The 26,075-nt window shown below is 47.5% G+C and overlaps 1 protein-coding gene across 1 annotated transcript in view; it reads left to right on the top strand.

The window, feature by feature from the left end:
* nampt2 (nicotinamide phosphoribosyltransferase 2) overlaps positions 1-26,075 on the top strand; it is a 74,246-nt gene that overhangs the window by 31,086 nt on the left and 17,085 nt on the right. The window contains exon 6 of the mRNA XM_072470894.1: positions 12,389-12,519. Within this exon, the coding sequence (XP_072326995.1) occupies positions 12,389-12,519 (131 nt within the window). The remainder of the gene's footprint in view (positions 1-12,388; positions 12,520-26,075) is intronic.

Here is a 26,075-nt window from a genome sequence, read left to right as displayed (position 1 = left end):
GGCACAGAGGACTCACTTTCAGGTATTTCACCTTATCCTTGCATACCCAATTACTGTTGGCAATTAAACATCTCACTGACTCCATATACCTTCAGCTATTCAGCATGGCAGCACGTCACAAAATCACTAACACTCTGCTATCTCCTTTGCTGGACAATAGCAGAAAATAGCAGAATGGAATTGGTGACATATAGATGGCTGTCAGCATTAGTGACAAAACATTAGATACAAAACATTGTGGGTGACGATATGTTCCTACCTTATGCTCCTTCTCAACTTCCAGCTCACTGTCATCCTGTTATCCAGCAGGACGAGGAAGCTGCAGGTTATATGAACATGACTGTGTGCTTTTCACCTTAACCTAACCTCCCCATCTCAGTTCCTGCTTTTAATATGCAAGAATTATTAGCTGTTCAGCAAAGCACTAATGAAGACGTCCCATCACTTAATCTGACACTCAGCCTCCAGCTCAGATACCGCTTGAAGGCTGGTATCGGGTTGGTAAGTCATGTGGGCATGAATAGACTGCAACCAGGCTGGGGGGAAGGGGGGGTCAAAGATAGTTCACTCACTGGAGGACTTTGTCACAGACAAGATCTGCAGAGAAAAAATAAATTGTATTTATTTAGTGACCACCTCTCCAAACATTTCTCAGCCAGTGAAGTACATTAAAGTGTAGCTGCTCTTGTAATATAGGAAGGGTGGCAGCCAATGTCTACACAGCAGGCTTCCGCCAACATTAATGTGATCATGAACAGATAATTCGTCAGGACACCAGATAATTCGTCAGCTCCCAAACCGACTGCTCCTCCACTGCCCATTTCCTTGCTTTTGCAATGTTCGTTTGAAGGCTACTGTCCCATTTTAAATCTGGTTACTGCAATTGTCCGTTTAACACAGAACACTTTGTTTATGCTGCCTTGAATTCTTCTAAACAATACTTTGGTCTCTGTTCACTTAACTCCGGACTTCTTTGACACTTCTCCAGTTTCCTTAACTAGTTGCACTTTAGATTTACGGCATCTGTTTTCTTAATCATTACTCCATAGTCTGGCTTTTCTTCTAGCAAGGCTGGCTGAGAGAAATGTTCCCTCTTTAGCATTCTAAAACCAATTGCTTCTCGCAGTTTACCAGTACAGATATAACTCCCTTAAATCTACCTTTGTTTTCCGAACACTTGCACTCCCTCTGACACCAATGTCCCATTGTGCTCAATGAAGTGACAGTATGCTTCCACTACGCAACAGGGTGATTTCTTACTACCTGCTACCGGTGATTCACCATCACCAACAGACAGCTGCTCAGGGACTCTGGCAACCACCATGGACAACTGTTCAACCAAGCAAATTGTGCTGAGCCAGGCTGACCCACTTCCAATTCTAGGCCATCTCCTTAGTGTCCTTTTCTCTTTTAGGCTGGAGCGACAATATGAATTCATGTGAACCGAATCTGAACATACAAAAATGAGCAGATGTAGGCCATTTGACCCCTCGAGTTCATAGCTGTTCCAATATATTGCATGTTTTTTAAATTTAGAGGACCCACTTTTTATTATTTTTTCCAATTAAGGGGCAATTTAGCGTGGCGAATCCCACCTGCCCTGCACATCGTTGGGTTGGGGGGTGAAACCCACGTAAACGCGGGGAGAATGTACAAACTCCACACAGACAGTGACCTGGGGCCGGGATCGAACCCGGGACCTCAGCACCGTAGGTAGCAGTGCTAGCCACAGTCCACTGTGCCCCATTCTAATATATTGTATATGCAGTGATATTTCTCTTCACTGTGCCTGAGTATCACAGTGCTCATTCACATGGCTCCTTTATGCACCTACAAAGGCTGCTTATATATACAAGCTTCAATGCTGAATTAGAGGTATGTACCAGGTCACCCACCTTAGCTGCAGCATGCAGATATGCAGTTACGACGAGACGAGAGTAGAGAGTAATCGAGGCTTTATTACACAAAGATGTGTGGCCTCCTACAGCTGCTGCCGAAATGGCTGCCATTCGGAAAGCACACACATTTATACTCCGCCTACTGGGCGGAGCCGTCAGGCAGGGATCTACCCCCGTACCTGTAGTACAGCGGTCTTACCGTAATACCCTTGTATGCAGTGCAGTATATACAATATAATACAACAGTGGTGACTACCTCATTCACCCCCTGTTAAAAATGAGTCCAGCGGGGGTGGTGTCATTAAAATTTCATAGAAGATTACAAATTTAGACGGTTCGGCGCCTTGATCCGTCGTTGAGAGTGCCGCAGTGCTGGTGGCGAGTCAGGCGTCGGCTTGGTCGTCAGTGACTCCAGGAGCGTGTCGACATCCTCTTCATTCCCGGGTGGGATCAAGGGGAGGACGGATTGTCCTGGTGCGGGGGCAGTGGTGGGGTGTGCTGGAGGAAGGGAGGGTGGCGCCGGGGCAGGGGGGGGGGGTCCCAGCTAGTGCCAGGTCCCTGAGGGAGACTTTGTCTTGGCGGCCATCGGGGTTCGCAACGTAGGCGTACTGCGGGCTTGTGTGGAGTAGCTGTACCCTCTAAACCAACGGGTCCACCTTGTGGAACCGCACGTGCTTGCGGAGGAGAACGGGTCTTGGAGCTGCCAGCCACATTGGGAGCGAAACCTCGGAGGTGGACTTTCTGGGGAAGGCCAAGAGACGTTCATGGGGGGTTTTGTTTGTCGCCATGCACAGGAGCGACCGAATGGAGTGAAGTGCGATGGGGAGGACCTCCTGCCAGCGGGAGGCCAGGAGATTTCTGGATCATAGGACCAGCTGGACGGCCTTCCAGACCGTCCCATTCACCCGCTCCACCTGCCCCTTGTCCCGGGGGTTATAGCTGGTCGTCCTGCTCGAGGCAATGCCCCTGTTGAGCAGGTACTAGCGAAGCTCATAAATGAGGATCCCCGGTCGCTGTGGACGTAGGCGGGGAAACCGATCAGAGCGAAGATGGTGTTGAGGGCTTTGATGACGGTGGCAGACGTCATATCGGGGCATGGGATGGCGAAGGGGAATCTGGAATATTTGTCGACCACATTGAGAAAATATGTGTGGCGGCCGGTGAAGGGGTGGGGCCCTTTGAAATCCATGCCGAGGCGTTCAAAGGGGCAGGCGGCCTTCACCAGGCGCGCACGGTCTGGCCGGGAGAAGTGTGGTTTACACTCCGCGCAGACATGGCAGTCTCTGGTGATAGCCCTGACTTCCTCGATGGAGTAGGGCAGGTTGCGGGCCTTAATGAAGTGATAAAAGCTGGTGACCCCTGGGTGACAGAGATTGTCGTGCAGGGTCCAGACTCGCTCCACTTGTACGCTGGCACATGTGCCTCGGGACAGGGCATCGGGGGACACGTTGAGCTTACCGGGGCGATCCAAAATCTCGTAATTAAAGGTGGAGAGCTCGATCCTCCACCGCAAGGGGCAGCACGGTAGCATAGCAGTTAGCGCAATTGCTTCACAGCTCCAGGGTCCCAGGTTCGATTCCCGGCTGGGTCACTGTCTGTGCGGAGTCTGCACGTTCTCCCCGTGTGTGCGTGGGTTTCCTCCGGGTGCTCCGGTTTCCTCCCACAGTCCAAAGATGTGCAGGTTAGGTGGATTGGCCATCCTAAATTGCCCTTAGTGTCCAAAATTGCCCTTAGCGTTGGTTGAGTGGGGTTACTGGGTTATGGGGATAGGGTGGTGTGGGATTGGGTAGGGTGCTCTTTCCAAGAGCCGGTGCAGACTCGATGGGCCGAATGGCCTCCTTCTGCACTGTAAATTCTATGAAATCTATGAAATCGTACCCCGCTGTGGGTTGTTAAACATGAAGGCAACCGACCGTTGGTCTGTGAGGAGAGTGAATCTCCTGCCGGCCAGGTAATGCCTCCAGTGCCGCACAGCTTCAACGATAGCTTGGGCCTCCTTTTCGACGGAGGAGTGCCGATTAACGAATGCATGGAGGGTGCGGGAAAAGAATGCCACGGGCCTGCCTGCCTGGTTGAAGGTGGCGGCCAGAGCGACGTCTGAAGCATCGCTCTCGACTTGAAAGGGGAACGTCTCGTTGACTGCGTGCATCGCGGCCTTGGCGATGCCGGCCTTGATACGGTTGAAGGCCTGGTGAGCCTCGGCCGTCAGTGGGAAACCGGTGGAGTGGATGAGTGGGCGGGCCTTGTCCGCATAGTTAGGGACCCACTGGGCGTAGTACGAAAAGAACCCCAGGCATCGTTTGAGGGCCTTGGGGCAGTGGGGAAGGGGGAGATCCATGAGGGGGTGCATGCGATCGGGGTCGGGCCCTAGAACTCCCTTCTGAACCACATAGCCGAGGATGGCTAATCGGTTCATGCTGAACACACACTTCTCCTTGTTGTAGGTTAGGTTGAGGAGTTTGGCGGTGTGGAGAAATTTGGAAAGGTTAGCGTCGTGGTCCTGCTGGTCGTGGCCGCAGATGGTGACGTTATCCAGGTATGGGAAAGTGGCCCGCAGTCTGTACCGGTCAACCATTCGGTCCATCACTCGTTGGAAGACCGAGACCCCGTTAGTGTAGCCACAGGGAACCCTAAGGAAATGGTAAAGGCAGCCGACCGCTTCAAACGCGGTGTATGGGCGGTCCGCCTTGCGAATGGGGAGCTGGTGGTAGGCAGATTTCAGGTCCACTGTCGAGAAGACCCGGTACTCCGCTTTCGTCCCACAAAAGATGTCCCAAAAGATGTGCTGTTAGGTAGTTAGAACATTCTGAATTCTCCCTCTGTGTACTGTAGCCACCTGGGTTGGCCACTTCCTGACTTAAAATGGAGATCCGCAAAGAATGCAGGGAAATTCAGCCAAGCCTGGAAAAACTAGCAGGTGCAAAGTTTCCTGTGTATTAGAACTTGCAGAACCCCAGCCAGCACTGAAACGAGCAACTATCCGCATATTAATGAGCGATCCCCGGGAACAATTGAAACATTTAAGGTGAATAAGGCCAAGCCAGACTCCTTGGCGCCAGCAGGAGCCAAGACAAAGGAAGGCCAACAGACACTTAGGAACCACCCAGCGATCAGGGAACAGCTCCAGTATTGGAGCAATCGATCCAAGTGATCGGAACGCAGTCCAATCACTTGGAACCAGATACGGGGTCCGCCCCGAACGGCGCAAAGCCCCTGGGGACTATAAAGTAGAGCCCCCAAGTTCAATTCGTCCTTCTCGGCAGGGTCACTCAGCAGCTCGAAACAACCCTTGACAGTGACCTGCCTAGCTGCCGCAGCAACCAAGTAAGTCTCCAGTCAACGAGATAGGCGCTCCTAGCTACCAGTCCATACCAGCTTTGAATCCTGCAGACTCAGAATCGAATGAAAGGCCATTTGTTGCCCTGACCTGGTGGGCCAGTTACAAAGCTAAGTATAGGCCTTTTAGTGTGAAAGATAGTCTAGTAAGTAGAGTTTTATGCATGAGTAGTGATTGACTGTGAGTAATAAATGTGTTTTGATTTGAAACTTACTAACTGGTGTATTGAGTTATTGATCAGCACTTGAACTTGAATCTCGTGGTGGTATCATAAAGATACCTGCGACTCGAGAGCAAAGGTTATAGAAACAGAGCAAATTAAGTAAAGACACAATGAGCAACAAATTAAGAGCCAACCAAAGTTAGCAACAGTACCCAAACAGGCACCGGAATGTGGAGGCTAGGGGATTTTCACATTAAATTCATTGCAGTGTTAATGTAAGCCTACTTGTGACACTAATAAGATTATTATGATTATTATAATTTTCTGTATTTCAATGATTACTGTTGACAATGTGGTGGAGAGAAGAACTCTGTGCTCTGGGACCACTGAGAGCTCTACTGGCTTCCTCCCTCTTAGTTACGCTGTTATGACATAACAGTGTGCAGATGTGGGAGACCTGGCCAAGGGTCAACACTGTGGGCTCATGCTGAATGATGGGTGGCAAGAGGGAAGTGAATGGGATAATGAGCAGGGCACTTGGCAGCTAAGTACACAATGCAGAATATCTATTCAAGGTCGTGGTGGTAAGACGATACCATCAGCATTATGGTGTATTAAGAATCCACTCCACGGCTCCAGTGTTTCAGCAGAGTACACTGTGAATCAGCAGCAACAATGACAATTCAAGTCCATGATAGGCCATCCATTCCAGGATCAGCTAAGTTGGACAACATTTACATTATTTACACTCAAGACAACGACATCTCCTCAGACATACAAGAAGGTAAGTATGAACGACTGACCTCTAAAGGCCCACTTTTTTCTGTACCTGAGACACCGTGGGCCCGCCTCTGATCATTCACTACTTCCGGAATCGCCCACCCTGACTCCGAATATCAGCCAGACTGAAAACTGTCTTGGGGGCAGGCATTTTTTAAAAGTTGGGTTTGTGGAATGGGGAATTTTCCTGACTCTGCGAATCTGACTGGCAGCTGAAATTCCTTCTGTTCCACTCTTGGACAGGATACAATAGCATAGACAACCCATCCCTTACTGTCACCTCCAACCTTTCTCTTCCTCCTTCCGGTTTTGACAATTTTGTTGAATTCCTTTAAATTTTATTCTTTCTGAGCTTCAAGTTAGCAGCCTTGAATAATTTCCCCCCCTGTTATAACCTGCCTACTTACCATTGGCTGGGGACTAATGACAATCCCACAATCCTGTGGGAGTATGAGCTTCCCTAATGAGGGGGGCGGAGAAACCATTAGTAAACTCCAAGTATAAATAAAGCTGGCCAGTTTGGAAACAGCAGGAAGGAGTGTGCAGCAAGGGAAGTTGTTGTTGCTGCTGTTATACATATATGTCATTGTAAATAAATGTTATTACTTTGTATCCTTAAAACTCGTGCTGGATTCTTCGTGGCCCTCAGAAAACCTCCTCCTGCTTTGAATTCCAGTTTCATGTAGCCAGACTATTCCCTGACAAATGAGGAAATCCTTTGCCCTCTCAGTCTTTCCTCCTTCTAAATTTTAGGCTTTACAACTTCCCAATTCCCTTAGTTTGTTTTTTCTCAATCCAAGTGGAGCCTGGTTTATAGGCCTTTTATCCAGGCCTGTACACTGAACTTTTCAGATGAAGGAGCAGAGTGAGAAAGATCAGCCTATTAATTGCAGACTCGTACTGTTTTATCTCTGCTCATGACCCAATGTCAGGGTAACTGTTACTGGAAATAGTTATGTGTGAATATGGTGTTATCAGTTTGGAATTATTTTGGTTTAATTTCGGATTTGTGAAACTGACAATAATTAGATGTTCAATGGGAAACTGTTACATACCCTGATGTGTAATAACTCTATGCCTGTGTCCTTCAGCCAGCTTGGCACCTGTGGGTATGGCCAATGAAACTGGCCTAGTCATTTAGCAATGTCATTGAAGAAAAGGTCACCACTTCTCCAGCTCGGTTCTGTTTATATCAATATCTATTGATCAAATAAAGGTGCGGTATGTCGCTCAGCATGATCCAGTTACATGAGTTAGTCTGTGCTACATGGACAAGGTCTTCAAAGGTCAGAGGTGGGAGGATGCCTGGCAGAAAAAGAGAGGGAAGGAAAAGGAAATTGTGCATCTGAATGTTCACTAAAGTCATATGATGAGCTCCATTAAAGGTTTGTCTCAAAGTATGGAAAGCTTTACCTTATTTTATCCCTTCACGTGAGGGTCAGAAATTCTATCAGAGAGCAAAATGTAACAGTGTTGGCTTGGGTCAAATAGGTTCAAATTAGCAAGGTAATGAAAACTAGCAAAGTGGTAATGTTACTGGACTAGTAATCCAAATGTCCGGAATAATGCACCAGCGATGAGTTTAAATCCCACCAAGATAGCTGGGGGCATTAAATTCAATTAGTAAATCGAGGGCAGGAGTAGTTGGATAATGGGGTTTCCTGTCCCGCCAACGGGGAATGCATCCCCACCAATCACAGCAGCTCCCCAGTATTAATTGGTTGGCAAAGAGATTTCTGCTCCTCGCTCAGGTGCAAGTCCCGGGAGCTGGCAGCCAATCTGATCAGCCGGCAACTCTGTAGTCCCAGCAGTGGCTATGACTGGGACTACACATAGTCCCAAGATGTCTTAAGAGTCCAGGACTCGAGGGCAGCATGGTGGCACAGTGGGTTAGCCCTGCTGCCTCACGACGCCGAGGTCCCAGGTTCGATCCCGGCTCTGGGTCACTGTCCGTGTGGAGTTTGCACATTCTCCCTGTGTCTGCGTGGGTTTCGCCCCCACAACCCAAAGATGTACAGGGTAGGTGGATTGGCCAAGCTAAATTGTCCCTTAATTGGAAAAAAATAATTGGGTACTCTAAATTTTAAAAAACAGAGTCCAGGACTCTTAAGAGGGGCTGGTTTAGCAAAGCGGGCTAAACAGCTGGCTTGTAATTCAGAACAAGGCCAGCAGCGCGGGTTCAATTCCCGTATCGGCCGCCCCGACCAGGTGCCAGAATGTGACAACTAGGGGCTTTTCACAGTAACTTCATTGAAGCCTACTTGTGACAATAAGCGATTATTATTCTTATTATTACCAGGTAAGTATAGAGGGGTTCTGAAATTGTGGAGATGGGGAGAAAGGGTGAAGAGTCTTGATGAAGGTGCCAGTAGGGGAGGGAGCACCTGGGGTGGGGTGGGGGGGGGCGGGGGGCTCATGTGGAAAGGGGGCCATGAGAGACACCCCCTTTCTGCCTCAGGCTAGAGTGGGAATATGTGGGAATGAGACAGATTGTGTGTGTGTGTGGGGGGTGGGGGGTGGGGGGGGGGGGAGAGGGGGAGGGGCAGGACTGAGAGAGGGGCGGGTGTGGGTGAATGAGAGGGAATGTGTGTGGAGGAGATGGTGGAGGGTGTTGGGAAGTGAGAGATTGTGTGTGATCCTTGCCCCCAGTCTGATGTTCGTCACCTACTTTCTCCACTGCACACCAACGCGCACACACACACACACACACACACAGTGGGTGGGGGGGGGGTTAGTGAGAGAGCTGCTTGAGACTGGGAATGCGTCTGGTCGTTTTCATTATTTGCTCATTTTTTTAAACTTTAAACTTATTGCTGTTCCATTGCTTTATTGTTTCTCAGCAATTGTTTATTTTAATACCTCAATTTTTTATTTTTGAAATTAAAAGTTGTGCCGAGCCTTTTCTTTCCAAAATATTCTCCGGCCCCATGAGGGAGTCGAAAATGGAAATGTGTCCCCCCGATTGGAAAGGTTGGCCAAGCCTGGTGTACACAGTTCACAGAATATTATATGTACGATACACATGCATTAATATGTAATATTAGCTCGCATGACATGATACAGAACTGTGCATTTTCCAGAAAGTTGATGAAGATTTAGAATATATCTCTCCATGCTTTGAGTTCTGCAAATGTAGAAACGAGTTCCTTCAGGTCAAGTCGTTCTTGCACCTTTGAGGAGCTAATGTATGTTTTGATCAGTTTTAATTTGGAAAAGCCCACTGGCCACGGAAACAGGGAGTGTCAATAGGATGCAGAAAGCAATAAATGTGCCAGGGACATCATCTCCCAGCTGTTAATAGCAGAATAAAGGTCAGCTCTGAAGAAGTCATATGGACTCGAAATGTTAACTCTGTTTTTCTTTCCACAGATGCCCCCAGAGTTTTCCCACCATTTTGTGTATTTATTTCAGAATAAAGGTTAACACTGTCTGAAAGCAAAATAGTAGAATGCGTTAGGAGCAGAAAAAGATAGAGGTCTGTCTGAAAGGAAAAACATGAGGGGGTGGCGGAGGAAAATCAAAATGGAGTACCGAGTTCGTGGTCTGGAGTTTCCTTTCTATAAATTTAGAGTACCCAAACATTATTTTTTTTCCAATTGAGGGGCAACTTACTGTGGCCAATCCACGTACCCTGCACATACTTTGGGTTGTGGGGGTGAGACCCACGCATACACGGGAAGAATGTGCAAACTCCACACGGACAGTGACCCGGGGCTGGGATCGAACTCGGGCCCTCAGCGCCGTGAGGCAGCAGTGCTAACCACTGCACCCCTGTGCCGCCCTATTCATGGTCTGAAGTTGTTGAACTCTATATATTGAATGGGTCACTTGTTCTTTTTTCAATTTAGTCTCCTGTATTTGCTGCTCACAATGTGGTCTCCCCTACATTGTGATAGCCAAACGCTGTCTGAGTGACCACTTTGTGAACACCTTTGCTCTGCCCACAAACATCTCCCTGACCTTCCGGTCACTCTCCATTTCAATTCACAGTCTTTCTCTCATGCTCACACTTCTGCCCTCGGCCTGCTACGATGTTCCAATGGAGCCCAACTCAAGTTGCAGGAACGGCACGTGATTGATGCACTTTACAGCCTCCTGGACTCAATTTTGAGTTCAACAACTTCAAACCATGAACTCTGCCCTCCATTTTGATTTATTGTCCAGCTACTCGTCTGTATCTTGCTCTCATGTTTTTGCTTTCAGACAGCACTGAACTTGGGCTGGATTCTCCGTCGCCCGACCCCAAAGTCGTGTTCGGCGACGGGGCGGAGAATCTCTTTTGGCGCACAAAATCGGGACCGGCGGCGGTTTTGCAATTCTTCGCCCCCCCCGAAAATCGGCATACTCGTGGAGTACGTCACGCCGCGTATCCACCGCCTCAGGTGGCCCACCCCGCGATGCTCTGTCCCCAACCGGCCGAATTCCCGATGGCGTGGTTCTAACATGGTCCCACTATCCGTGATTCTCGCGTGGCGGCTGCAGACTCTGTCTTGGGGGAGGGTCGATCGGTGGGCAGCGGAGACTTCATTCGGGGCTGGGGACAATGTGAGCGAGTGGTCCGGGGAGCGCGAGCGGCCGATGCGGGGCACTATTTCGGTGGTCCAGGACTGCGGGCTGAGTCCGCCGTGGAGCACGGCGAGGCTGCTGGAGGATGAAGTGTTGGGGGCTGTATTGGCAGCTAGAGCTGCGACTCTGCGACAGCTGCCTGCTAGCCCCCAGCAAAACGGGGAATCTGTGGCCTTTTCATGCCAGTTTTCCTGGCGTAAAGGACCACAGTTTTCCCGACGGCGTGGGGACATAGTCCCAATAACGGAGAATCCAGCCCCTCTATTTTGCTATCAAAACATTCTGCTATTTTGCTTTCAGACAGTGCTGACTTTTGTTATGATATTATCACTCTCTGCTATTTTGCTTTCAGACAGTGCTGACCTTTATTTTTAAAGTGATGTGGACGAACAGATTCACAGAACTGCCAATTAGCTTTTAACGAAAGAATGAAACATTTATTAAACATGAAAAGTTTGACTATAATACAGGACTCCTTCACCCCACCTATATCAAAGCTAAATACTGCAGATGCTGGAAGTCTGAAATAAAAACAAGAATGCTGGGAAAGCTCTATAGGACTGCTAACATTTATGGAAAGCCATTACCACCTACACTAGGACAAAGATTTTGTCTTCAATACTGTCATTACCAATTCCTTTGTCTTGTGTTCCATGACTTCTTTGTCATTTAATTTCCCCTATTCTCAAACCTATCCCTGACCTTCTATGTTGCTCCATTTGCCCTTCCCTCTTGTCTCAACAGCATAAAGCCCATCACATTTCTACCTCTCTCCATTTCAGGAGAAGAATCATACTGGACTTGAAACATTAACTCTATTCCTCTCCCCACAACTGCTGCAGACATGCTGAGTTTATCCAGCATGTTCCGTTTTTATTCCAGACCTCCAGCATCTGCAGTATTTAAGCTTTGATATCGGTGGGGTGAAGGAGTCCAGTATTATAGTCAAACCTTTAATGTTTAGTAAATGATTTATTCTTTTGTTGAAAACTAATTGAAAGTCCTGTGAATCTGTTCCTACACATCACAATGGTCTATTGACCCGGGGGGTTTCATTCTGGGATCTTATCGTCCAGTAGTGACACCAGCTGGGAACGTAACAGTTGAGAGGAGATTTACTAGAGCTGTTCAAAATCATGAGTGGACTAGATAGAGTGGACAGAGTGAGGCTATTCCCAGTGATTCGCCAGAGGGTACTGATTTCAAGAAGATTGGCAGAAGAAACACTCTGGACATGAGGAAAAACATTGGTGCAGTCAGTGGTTAGGATTGAGATTGAACTGTCTGAGAGTCTGCTGGAGGCAGGTTCAGCCAAGACTAAGAATAGCTGATTTTCTCTTCCACAGAATCAGCGTGGACATGGCTGCCTCCTGCGCTATAACCCATTTTATAATTCTATTCTGTCAGATCATGTAAACAGGTTGAATGTGAGGCTCTCAACCTCATTATAATACTGAAATAACGAACCCCACCTCCAGGGTTTGGGGTTTTTAAGAGATTGAAATTCAACCCTGTGATTCTAACTGAAAGCAAAAAGTATTTGAACAGTAAAGGTTTAGGAAAGCTGTGCAAGTGTCCCTGTCTGTGAAGGTTCTGATTGATTGTTGCTATTATTTTTGATTGCTTGCTTGACTTTCCTTCCAGTCTGCAGCTCTCGGAGGGGCCGCCCATCTGGTGAATTTCCAAAGCACGGACACAGTGGCCGGACTCTTGATGGCCAAACAATTTTACTACTGCCAAATGGCTGGATTTTCAATCCCAGCAGCAGAACACAGGTATGGAGCATTACAGAGTGGGCTGTCCAGCATGATCTGAAAGTGAGATTATTTATACATTTTGCAAGGTGAACTGAGGAATTTGCTGGAAGAATATGCTGGAAAAATATGTTCTAATCAAGTGCTTGCAAACTAATTAATTCCCTTAACATGCACATTCATTAACCTGCTTGTGTGACTATTGTTACGATGACCACACTTAACTTATCAGCCAGGAATTCCAAATCCCGACAAGCTCCCGGAGTTTCTGTGCCTGCACCGACCGGGAGCAGGCAGTGCATGCACCTTCCGGCAGTTAAATGGGTCAAAGAGTGGTCCCAAACGGTGTGCTCGACAGGGGGTGGGGCGAGGTCCTAATTAAGAAGCAGGAGAAGAGCAGGACAAACAGGACGACTTCCGACTATTTTAGACTGCACCGTGGGACGAGACGGGTGCCCGCTCTTCCCACTGCTGTTTGCGCTAGCTACAGAGCCCGCTGGCAATTGCTCTCTGGGCTTCAGAGGGTTGGAAGGGGCTGGTTCGGGGGGGAGGGGCGTTGGGGAGGGTGGAGCATAGGGTTTCATTGTATGCAGATGACCTGCTCTTGTACATTTTGGACCCGATGGCGGGGATGGACGGAATCATGGCGACCCTGGGGGAATTCAGCCGGTTTTCGGGGTACAAATTGAATATGACAAAAAGTAAAACGTTTGTAGTTCAGGAGAGGGGCCAAGGGGACCGGCTGAGGGAGCTGCCGTTCCAGTTAGTTGGGGACAGTTTCAGGTACCTGGGAATACAAGTGGCGCAGGATTGGGGTCGACTGCACAAGCTGAACCTGTTCCGGCTGGTAGATCAAATGCGAGTTCCGGAGGTGGGATGCGCTCCTGCTGTCGTTAGCTGGGAGAGTACAGACAGTTAAAATGACGGTCCATCCTAAGGTCTTATTCGTGTTCCAGTGTCTCCCCATTTTCATTCCACGTTCCTTTTTTAAGAGGGTAAGCAAGATCATTTTGGGCTTTGTATGGGCGGGCAAGTCCCCGCGAGTGAAGCGGGTGATGCTCGAGCGGAACCGGGGGGGGAAGGGGGGCTTGCACAGCCGATTTTCAGCAACTATTATTGGGCGGCTAACATAGCCATGATAAGGAAGTGGGTGGTGGGGGGGGATCGGCTTGGGAGCGGGTTGAGGCAGCCTCATGTAGGGGTACCAGTCTGGGGGCGTTGGTGACGGCGCCTCTGCCGTTCCCGCCGGCGTGCTTCTCCACCAGTCCTGTAGTGGTGGTGGCTCTTCGGATCTGGGGACAGTGGAGGAGGCAAATGGGAGCAACGGGAGCATCGGTCTGGTCCCCAATATGTGACAACCATCGGTTTGCCCCGGGGAGGTTGGACAGGGGGTTTCGGGTATGGAGGAGGGCAGGGATTGAGCGGATGGGAGATTTGTTTTTGGAAGGGAGCTTCCCTAGCTTGAGGGCGCTGGAGGCCAAGTTTAGGTTGACGAGGGGGAATGAATTCCGGTATATTGAGGTGCGGGACTTTTTGCGCAGGCAGGTGCCATCTTTTCCACTCTTGCCACTAAGGGGGATCCAAGATAGGGTAGTGTCTAGAGGATGGGTGGGGGAGGGAGGTTTTGTCGGATATTTACAAGGAGCTCATGGGGGCGGAGGAGACTCAGACCGAGGAGCTGAGGCATAAATGGGAGGAGGAGTTGGGAGGTGAGATTGAGGAAGCCCTGTGGACGGACACGCTGAGCAGGGTCAATGGGACTGCAACATGTGCCAGGCTGAGCCTGATTCAATTTAAGGTCGTCCACCGGGCCGACATGACAGTGTCTCGGATGAGTAGATTCTTCGGCGTAGAGGACAGATGTGTAAAGTGTCTGAGAGGACTGGCAGACCATGTCAACATGTTTTGGGCTTGTCCAAAACTTAGGAGATACTGGCAGGGGTTCGAGGACGTCATGTCTAGAGTACTGAACACGAGGTTGGCAACGAATCCAGAGGTGGTGATTTTTGGGGTTTCAGAGGCCCCGGAAGTCCAGGGGGAGAAAGAGGCCGACGTCTTGGCCTTTGCTTCCCTGGTAGCCCGGAGACGGATACTTCTAGCTTGGAGGGACTCAAAGCCCCCGAAGTCGGAAGCCTGGCTGTCAGACATGGCGAGTTTCCTGGGCTTAGAGAAAATCAAGTTCGTCTTGAGAGGGTCGTTGTTAGGGTTCGCCCGAAGGTGCCAACCATTCATGACTTTTTTGCAGAGAATTAATCGTCAGCAGGGGCGGAGGGGGGCGGGTGGGAGAGGGTTAGGGGAATGTATAGGGGGTCAATTAGGCAGATCTGGGTGGGACAGGCTACGGCAATTGCACTATGTACTTTGTTTACTGTACAGTCCTTTTGTTTTCTCGTTCTGTAATTCTACTGTTTACAATGCCAAAAAATACCTCATTAAAATTGTTCATTAAAAAAGAAGGAGAAGAGGCTCCAAGCAGGTAAAGGGCAGCAGTTGGCACTCACTAAGTACTGGGGGCCCTGGATATCTGAGAATCCAGGAAAGGTTTGGTGATTCTATGCTGCGGGCAGTTCGGTCATAGGTACCCAGGTAGTATCTCGGCACAGCTGAAGAGCTTTTTGTATTCATTCATGGGATTTGAACATTGTTGGATAGGCTAGCATTTATTGCCCGTCTCTAATTGCCCTTGAGAAGGTGATGGTGTGTTTCCTTCTTTGCCCACTGCAGTATAAGTATTGTAGGAGCACCTACACTGCTGTTAGGAAGGGAGTTCCAGGATTTTGATTCAGTGATAGTGAAGGAATGGTGATTATAGTTCGAAGTCAGGATGTTGGGTGACTTGGAGGGGAACTTGCAGGTGTTGGTGATCCCATGCATCTGCTGCCCGTGTCCTTCTAGGTGGCAGAGGTTGCAGGTTTTAAAGGTGCTGTCTAAGGAGCCTTGGTGAATTGCTGCAGTGCATCTTGTAATTGGCACACTGATGCCGCTGTGCATCTGTGGTGCAGGGAGTGGTCGTTTAAGGTGGTGGATGGAGTGCCTGTCAAGCAGACTGCTTTGTCTTGGATTGTATCGAGCTTCTTGAGTGTTGTTGGAGCTGTACTCATCCAGGCAAACATAGAGTATTCTGTCACACTCCTGTCTTGTGTCTTGTTGATGGTGAATCTTGTGACTTTATTTTCTTAGCACGTTTCTTGTACCTTAAACTTTGTCTACTTTAACAAAAGGCTACTGGTCCCTCACCGGGTGGTACCAAACATTTGGGATTCTGGTTCAGGGTCAGAACAACATTCGCTGACACTTATGACTTCTGTCATTGTCAACTATTTAAAAATTGTAATGCTGTAGGTAAAGTCTGACTTTATGCCATTAGTTAATTCCATGAGTTCATTACAGGTTGCAAATGTAATTTTATTGTCCTTTGCAAATCACAGCAATTAAAACATTGGCAATGAGCTCAACTGCAGGACATCTGATCTGCCTGGTTTAGGTCTTTAATTTATCTGTATTCTGTGTTTGTATCAACCCCTGTCCTAGTGACTCTTCCCAAGAAGCTGGATTACGATAACATGCTGAGATGTGTTCCTTTTATGCACCAAACTTTGAATCCCTCTGGTTTAAGACAAGTACCATGATTCTAATCAGTAAAACAATAAATTGGGTTGGTTTTTTAAAGTATATTTTATAACATTATTATTGGAATTTACATACGGGACGAGATTTACTGGCCTTCTTGCAGCCACCCTGTTTTCTCGCCATTGGCCGACAGCAGGATTGTCCTGTCGATGTCTGCAGCGTTTTATGTGGCTTGCCTGTTCCATCATTGGCTGCATTACTGAATGTAACACTGCTGTGCAAAATCACAATAGCCTTTTAAACTGAAAGCTGTTCCACAAATTATCACTGCAGGAATTTGCTGAAAACTCAATTGTTACAAACTGTAATTTAATCTTGGAATTGTTGCCATCTTGAGCATGGCTCAGTTGGTCGTACTCTTGCATTTGTGTGAAAAGATTGTAGGTTCAAACCCATCACAGGTTCGAGCATATAATTTAACAGTGCTGATTGTTTGTGCTACTAACTGGTTAATAAGATGGTAACCAATTGCCTGTTCTGGTGGTTTGGCGTACATTAAAGGTCCCGTAATATTATTTGAAGTGCTTTCTTGTTGCCCCGGTGAATATTCTTCTCTAAATCGGTACTGACAAAAGGTACATTTTTCAGGTCGTTCATTTAGTGGATCCTCTTTGTGGGTCATTTCTTTGCACAAAGAAGACTTGCATTTTGAGGTTTGGGCTCTTTAAAAATGCTGATAGCAAGCTGCAGCTGGCAAACAAATGTCCTGGAGCAGTCCGCAGGTGAGATTTTGGCTGGTGCCCAAGCTGCGTTGGGTGGCAGGTCAGGCTTTAACATGGGGAGCCACTACCTCAGAGGGGCGGCTCTGAGCCAGATTTGTTTTGTGGATCCAAGAGGGATACATTGCTCCTCCTAGCCCTATAAAAATAAAAATTTGTTACCGACAGGAGGGAAGGTTAATTTAAAGAACACTAATTCCTCCTCTCACCACCCATCTGTAAATAGAAAAGTATTTTTGATTTGCTTCCCTCTTTCCCAATCCCTCGGTTTTGGTGTGATCCAATTTTCAATTAATAACCCTGCAGCAAATCTGAGACGGAATAAACTCAAAAGGGTTAATTTATTTGTACACTCAAAATATGGAAAGGAGGGTCGCAATGTCACTCCCTCATATTCATACAGTAAAGGAGGGATAGAGAGAAGAAGGGTCTAGATTACAGAGACCACATAAATATTGTTTTGTGTGGGTTCCAGAATCAAAGTATAATTAGGTATTCCTTGACTGAAGTTGGCGGGTTGAAAACCAGTGCTGTATAATTCACTTTTCTGGTGAACTGGCTTCACAAGATGAGATAAATATGCAGAAATGAATCAGTCTTGTTGGCGATGGAACAGAATTTCCAGCAGAATGGTAAAACCCAGGATATTGATGGTAAAACAGTTGAAAGTCAAAGAGAGGTGATTAGATTCTTTCTTGTTGGACAAGGTCATTACCTGGCACTGTGTGACATGAATGATACATACAACTTAGCAGCCCAAACCTGAACATTGACCAGGTATTGCAGCATGTTGGCGCAGATTCTTCATTGTTTGAGAAGTTGCAAAAGGTATCAAACACTGTGCAACCATATAAGAACATCCCCACTTCTGTGTAGAGGTGGAAAGTTATTGAAAAAGTAGCTGAATACGGGAGAGAGCCAGTGTACAAAGCTATGTAAATATACTATTTTGCCATGTATATATCTTGCTCCGCGCGATTTCTCATTTCTTTTTTTTTTACGGGGGGGGGGGGGGGGTGGGTTATTGTTTGTAAGGGAGAAAAATTGTGTTAAAAACTGTAATAAATATATTTTTTTAAAAAGATAAAGTAGCTGAAGGTGGTTCGGCCTTGACCACTGCATTGAGGTACTCCTGCAATGTTATTCTGGCACTGAGATGGTTGGCACCCAACAATTGCAACCATCTTCCTTTGTACTAGGAATGGCTCCAGCCATTGGAGAACTTACCCCTTGATTCCATTGGCTCCAATTTTTCTAGGGCCCCTATAAGCCACGCTCAAATGCTGCATTAATGTCAAGGGCAGTGACTCTCACCTCACCTCTGGAATTCAGCTCTTTTGCCCACATTTAGTTCAAGGCTGTAATGCGGTCAGGAGCTGAGTGATCCTGGTGGACCCCAAACTGAACATCGATGAGCAGTGCTTGATGGCACACTCAATGACACCTTCCATTGCTTTGCTAATGATCAAAAATAGAGCATTATGCAGTAATTAGCCATATTAGATTTGTCCTGCTTTTTGTGGACACTTTCCACATTGCCGGGTAGATGCCAGTGTTGTAACTGTACTGAACAGCTTGGCTAGGGGTACAACTAGGTCGAAAGGGTTGTGAATCTATGGAATTCCTTGCCCAGTGAAGCAGTAGAGGCTCCTTCATTAAATGTTTTTAAGATAAAGATAGATAGTTTTTTGAAGAATAAAGGGATTAAGGGTTATGGTATTCGGGCCGGAAAGTGGAGTTGAGTCCACAAAAGATCAGCCATGATCTCATTGAATGGTGGAGCAGGCTCGAGGGGCCAGATGGCCTACTCTTGCTCCTAGTTCTTATGTTCTTATGTTCTTAAAGCACGTCTTCCATGTTATATCTGGTAAATTGACAGGGCCATAGCCTTTGCAGTATCAAATGTGCTCAGCTGTTTCTTGGTTTGAAGTGGAGAACATCAAATTGGCTGAAGACTGCCATTTATGATGAACAGGATCTCGGGAGGAGGCGAAGATGGATTGCCCACTCGAGACTTCTGGCTTGACTTGCACTGAAGTGCTGGTCTTCACCATCATTCAGAATGGGATGTTCATGGAGCCTTATCCTTCAATTATTTGTGTAATTGTCTGCCACCATTCACGATTGGATAGGACAGAACTACAGAGCCTGTGGGCAAAACGTTCTCAGAAACCGGCAAAGTGGGTTGGAAAAGTGCCATTCAAGCTGCTGACTGCAATGGCGGCTTTCTTATGACGGATCGCTCGTGGGGCGGCCTCTGATTGGCTCGCCCAGCCAGCAACTTAGAACCGCGAGGATCAGGGCACCATTTTTAAAAGCTGCTCCAGTGCATAGTGACCAAACCAGTTAACCCTGGAACCCGTACCGTCCGGCCACCCCCTGAGATTGCCCATGCAATGCTCAGACAGTGCCAGACGGTTACCAGAGTACTATTAGGGCGGTAACCGGGCATGACACTGTCCTTTGTGAGCGCTGCGCTAACCTGTGCTCTGTTGGACTGCCTGCTCGCCAAGTGAATGCTTTCGGAGGCCATTTGGGCTTCATGCCGTTCTGATTGATCGCACTGTCCTGTCATGGATGGATGTTTTGAAGGGGGATGATTCTGGAATGGTAATGTATTCAAATGAGGCTCCTGATGTTGACCATCTGGAAACATGCCCCATCACTGATGGGGGGGAGGGGACAATCACATCATGCATTAACATGACTTTGCACTTCTCGCAATATTTTCCACTCCCATAGCCAACCTCCCTGATGCAAACGGAATTGGAAAACCCCAGACTTGATCTGATCCGATGATTGTGAGATCACTTAGCTCTGCCTAATGCGTGCTATTTTTACTGTTTAAAATGAAGCTTCCTCAGGCTGGCCCCCCATTTTCAGATATGCCTGGTCCTGCTCTGGGTACACCCTCCTACACCTCTCAATGGTTTAGGTTTGATTCCTTGGTTTAATGGTCATAGTAAAATGAATGAAAAGCCAGATTAATTCTGCTGATGACCGACAGCAATTGAATTGCTAGATTTGTTCCAAGTCTAGAGCCTCGCAACGCAATGGAGGGTATCCCCAATGTGAAGGCAGGACTTCATCTGCACAAGGACAGTGTGGTGGTCACTCCTGCCAATACTATCCTGGTCGGATGCATTTGAAATTGGGTGAGGATGGTGTTATGTAGGTTTTTCCCTCTTGTTGGTTTCCTCGCCATGTGCTGCAGACCCAGTCTAGCAGCTGTGCCATTAGGGCTTGGTTGATAATGATGTTTCTGAGCCCTGTCTCTATACCACTGTGCCAATGTAGCCATCTGGGATGGCCACTTGTAACCAGGAACAGGGAACGTCGCAAAGCATAGCGGAAAGAATGAAGAATGCGAGATTCAGGCAGGCTCACGGCCTGAATGTATATTTGCGAGTGAGGAATCCAGACGGTATCGAAACCCCCAACCGATTAGCATTTGATGGCCCATCTCCGCCAGACAAAGGACTGATACTTGAGTGACCAATACAGTCCCAGACATTTCAGCGCTACTCCCTGTACTCGGGAAGCGTAAACAACAGGGTCAATGACCGCTTAGGACACGCCCAGCCATCAAGGCACCCACCCCTTTATTGGTTCGAATCGAACATAGCGATCAGGAATCACCCAATTAGTGGGGTCCAAACTGAAGGACTGCCCAAAAGAGCGCGAAAACCCCCAAGAATAAAAAGAGAGACCGCCATGTGTTCGGCCTCTCTTGGACCTGGCGCTCCGGAAACGTCCACCTCCAAGTGCAGCACCACCAGAAGCAAGTTCAAGTTCAACGCCCGCTACCAGACGGATGAGCCCAGCTGAGCAGCAGTTACTTCTCCAGACCCGATAGATCCAGATTCGAACAACGACCACTGTTCCTCTAACCTAAGCTGGGTGCCTGAAGTTAAGTACAGGTTGTCATAGTCAATAGGTGTAGTTTAACTAGTAGTGTTTACGTTGCATGATTAATTGTGTGTAAATAACGTACCCTTGACCTTGAACTAACTAACTGGTGTTTGGCTCTTTATCGATAGCCAGTTGAACCTTGTGGTGGTATCATTTAATACCTGGCGACTCTGAGCATTAGAATATTGATATCCAAAGGAACGCAGATATAGTGGATGCATTGGCTGCAATCTTCCAAAGACCCCTGAATTTTGGCACTGTCCCAGTGCATTTGAGAATGGCAAATGAATTGCCCCTATTTAAGAAAGCATAGAGACAGAAAGTAGAAAACTATGGACCCGTTACCCAGCATCTGTCATTGGCAAATCCATAAGAAGCAGTAGCAGGACATTTAAAAAAACCGTACACAATCAAGCAGAGTCAATAGAGTCATATGAAAGAAAAATCCTATTGGACACATTTATGAGGGTTCTTTGAGGATATAAATAGCTGGGCAGATAAAGGGGAACCACTCAAATTAGTGTTTTCAGATTTCCAAAAGATATTTGCTTGCATGTTATATGAAAGGTTACTGCACAAGGTAAGAGTTCTTGATGTTCAGATTAGCATTTAGCATGGATAGAGGATTGGCTAACTAACACCAAACAGAAAATTAGGATAAATAGATCATTTTAAGTTGGCCAGCTGTTACTGCTGAGTTGTGACAGAGATCAGTGCTGGGTGTCAACTATTTACGATCGATATCAGTGACTTGAATGAAGAGACTGACTGCATTGTAGCCAAATATGCTGATGGTACAAACATAGATGCACTGAGTTCTGAATGTGGGTGCATTTGAGTGCTATAGTGAGAATTTGGTGACTGAGGGATAATAAAGGTTCATTTCTATCTCAAGTCTAGTCTTTTTTTTATTTAGTTAATTAACTTAAAAGTTGCTGTTTGGTTTAGAAGAAGGTGAATTTTCAATCAGCTTTAAACAAAGGTTCTACTTGTAGCTACTTGCAGCTGGAGCTTGTTAATTAGTTAATTGGATTAGGCCAGTTTTCAGAGGCTAGATTCACAGTATAAATGTGAGCCAGCTACAGTGCAGACTTTGTTTGCACTGAGTGCTGAATTTGGGTGCATTTGAGTGCTATAGTGAGAGTTTGGTGACTGACGGAGTTAGGTGAGGAAGGAGTAAGGTGCTCCTTTCATTTCATTTCCTACATTTCCTCAAAGAGTGTGAAGGGAGCCGGGAGTTTACAGAGAGTGCAGTTGACTGGGAGCAGAGTCTGAGGGAGGAGTTCCAGTTGGTCCACCGGGCAGCTATATTCTGTAAGGTAAGAGGGATGGAGGCTAGGGCAGTTGCATGCTCATCCTGTAGGATGTGGGTGGTGAGGGATACCACCGGTATGCCCACTGACTATACCTACGGGAAGTGCACCCAACTCCAGCTCCTCAGAGACTGTGTTAGGGAACTGGAGCTGGAGCTGGATGAACTTCGGATCATCCGGGAGGCAGAGGGGGTAATAGACAAGAGTTACAGGGAGGTAACCTCACCCAAGGTACAGGGCAAGAGTAGTTGGGTTACAGTCAGGGGAAAGAAAACGAACGGCAGACAGCGCAGGGATCCCTCGTGGCCGTTCCCCTTCAGAACATGAATACCGTTTTGGATGCTGTTGGGGGGGATGACCTACCGGGGGAAGGCCCTAGCGGCCAGGTCTCTCGCAGTGAGTTTGGCTCTGGGGCTCAGAAGGGAAGGAGGGAGAATAGAAAAGCAATAGTGATGGGAGACTCAATGGTTAGGGGAGTAGATAGGAGATTCTGTGGTCGCGATTGAGACTCCCAGAAGGTATGTTGCCTCCCGGGTGCCAGGGCCAGGGATGTCTCAGATCGTGTCTTCAGGATCCTTAAGGGGGAGGGGGAGCAGCCAGAAGTCGTGGTGCACATTGGTACTAACAACGTAGGTAGGAAAAGGGGTGTAGATGTAATAAACAAGTTTAGGGAGTTAGGCTGGAAGTTAAAAGCCAGGACAGACAGAGTTGTCATCTCTGGTTTGTTGCCGGTGCCACATGATAATGAGGCTAGGAATAGGGAGAGATTGCAGTTCAACACCTGGCTGCAGGAATGGTGTAGGAGGGAGGCTTCAGGTATTTGGATAATTGGAGCGCATTCTGGGGAAGGTGGGACCTGTACAAGCAGGACGGGTTGCATCTGAACGAGAGGGGCACCAATATCCTGGGAGGGAGGTTTTCTAGTGCTCTTCGGGAGGGTTTAAACTAATTTGGCAGGGGAATGGGAACCGGATTTGTAGTCCAGCAACTAAGGTAGCCGATGTTCAGGACATCAAAGCATGTAGTGAGGCAGTGGGGAAGGTAACACTGACAAAGGAGAGTACTTTCAGGCACGGAGATGGGTTGAAGTGTGTATACTTCAACGCAAGAAGCATCAGGAATAAGGTGGGTGAACTTAAGGCAAGAATCGGTACTTGGGACTATGAAGTGGTGGCCATCATGGAAACTTGGATAGAAGAGGGGCAGAAATGGTTGTTGGAGGTCTCTGGTTATAGATGTTTCAATAAGATTAGGGAGGGTGGTAAAAGAGGTGGGGGGGCTGCATTAATTAGAGATAGTATAACAGCTGCAGAAAGGCAGTTCGAGGAGGATCTGCCTACTGAGGTAGTATGGGTTGAAGTCAGAAATAGGAAAGGAGCAGTCACCTTGTCGGGAGTTTTCTATAGGCCTCCCAATAGCAGCAGAGATGTGGAGGAACAGATTTGGAAACAGATTTTGGAAAGGTGCAGAAGTCACAGGGTAGTAGTCATGGGTGACTTCAACTTTCCAAATATTGAGTGGAAACTCTTTAGATCAAATAGTTTGGAAGGGGTGGTGTTTGTGTAGTGTGTCGAGAAAGCTTTACGAACACAGTATGTAGATTTTCCGACCAGAGGGGAGGCCATATTGGATTTGGTACTTGGTAATGAACCAGGACAAATGATAGATTTGTTAGTGGGGGAGCATTTTGGAGATAGTGACCACAATTCTGTGACTTTCACTTTAGTAATGGAGAGGGACAGGTTCGTGCAACAGGGCAAGGTTTACAATTGGGGGAAGGGTAAATATGATGCTGTCAGACAAGAACTGAAGTGCATAAGTTGGAAACATAGGCTGTCAGGAAAGGACACAATTGAAATGTGGAACTTGTTGAAGGAACAGATACTACGTGTCCTTGATACGTATGTCCCTGTCAGGCAGGGAAGAGATGGTCGAGTAAGAGAACCATGCTTGACAAGAGAGGTTGAATGTCTTGTTAAGAGGAAGAAGGATACTTATGTAAGGCTGAGGAAACAAGGTTCAGACAGGGCGCTGGAGGGATACAAGATAGCCAGGAGGGAACTGAAGAAAGGGATTAGGAGAGCTAAGAGAGGGCATGAAAAATCTTTGGCGGGTAGGATCAAGGAAAACCCCAAGGCCTTTTACACATATGTGAGAAATATGAGAATGACTCGAGCGAGGGTAGGTCCGATCAAAGACAGTAGCGGGAGATTGTGTATTGAGTCTGAAGAGATAGGAGAGGTCTTGAACGAGTGCTTTTCTTCAGTATTTACGAATGAGAGGCGCCATATTGTTGGAGAGGACAGTGTGAAACAGACTGGTAAGCTCGAGGAGATACATGTTAGGAAGGAAGATGTGTTGGGAATTTTGAAAAACTTGAGGACAGACAAGTCCCCCAGGCCTGACGGGATATATCCAAGGATTCTATGGGAAGCAAGAGATGAATTTGCAGAGCCGTTGGCTATGATCTTTTCGTCCTCACTGTGAACAGGGATGGTACCAGGGGATCGGAGAGTGGTGAATGTCGTGCCCCTGTTCAAAAAAGGGAATCGGGATAACCCTGGGAATTACAGGCCAGTTAGTCTTACTTCGGTGGTAGGCAAAGTTATGGAAAGGGTACTGAGGGATAGGATTCCTGAGTATCTGGAAAGACACTGCTTGATTAGGGATAGTCAGCACGGATTTGTGAGGGGTAGGTCTTGCCTCACAAGTCTTATTGAATTCTTTGAGGAGGTGACCAAGCACGTTGATGAAGGTAAAGTAGTGGATGTAGTGTACATGGATTTTAGTAAGGCATTTGATAAGGTTCCCCATGGTAGGCGTATGCAGAAAGTAAGGAGGCATGGGATAGTGGGAAATTTGGCCAGCCTCCTTTCGGTCTCCGCATCACCCCCATCTTGGCTATTAATGAGGCCAACTGCTCCTTGTGCTCCACCACCGCCTCCTCCACTTTCTGGATCGCCCGGCCCTAGAACTCCAGCCTCTGCTCCACTCTCTTAATACCCGCTTTGAGCAGCTCCACCAACTTGTCCAGGTCTTCTAGGGCCTCCCTCTTCTGCCACTGAACTTATCATTTAAAATATTCACCAGCTGCTCCATTGACCACTGGGCAGGCAGAACAGGCCCATGGCCCTCCGCCATCTTAATCTCTGGCTCACCGCCATCTTAATCTCTGGCTCACCTCGAAGACTCTCCTGCTCCAACAGCTCCCTTTTTCTCGACCCACTCCTAGTTCGTGGATCCATCCACCAGCCACACCAGAGAAGTTACACCTTCTCCAGGTACGCCTACACCTCTTTCCATCCAAAAGTTTCACCCCTCAGAAATATAAAGGACCCAAAAATGTCACCTTGAGTGGGAGCTACCAAATGTGCGACTGCTCGCTCCATGGCACCACCGGAAGTTGAAACCTATTTTCATAAGGGATCTGCCATTTAAAGCAAAGATGAAGAGAAATTCCTTCTACCAGAGGGTCATGAATCTTTGGAATTCTGTAGCCCAGAAAGCTGTGAAGGCTGAGTCATTGAACATATTCAGGGCTGAGAGAGACAGATTCTTGACCTATAGGTGCATCCATGGTCATGGGGAACAGGTACCAGTTGAGGGCAAGATCAGATCAATCAGCCTGTGTGGTCAGTGCCGCATCCTATGTGCATTCTTCCTTTCCTGCTATCTTGTGATGGCCACAACTGTTCCTGATGCTGGCTGGTCGATGCCCGCTGCTCATCTTGCCCAACCTCTTCCATCATCCAAATCAATCTGGCAACAATAGCATCCGTGATGAGCAGATGATGCTCACTGAGGGCAAGTATGGCAAAACAAAAATCAGAAGCAATCATTCTGGATGCTAATAATAATCTTCCTGACAATCCAAACAGCACAATGGCACAAGCATACTCTGAAAATTAGGTGCTCCTTTAAATACTGCCTCAGTAGCTCTGAAAGACAAGGGACGACAGGATTCTTTGTTGCCCGACGCAGATATTCTAATCGACGATTGGGC

This window comes from Scyliorhinus torazame, chromosome 13 (assembly GCF_047496885.1).
Source record: "Scyliorhinus torazame isolate Kashiwa2021f chromosome 13, sScyTor2.1, whole genome shotgun sequence".
Lineage (NCBI taxonomy): Eukaryota > Metazoa > Chordata > Chondrichthyes > Carcharhiniformes > Scyliorhinidae > Scyliorhinus > Scyliorhinus torazame.
The sequence above is the reverse complement of the archived record's forward strand: the minus strand, read 5'-3'. Positions and strand labels throughout refer to the sequence as shown.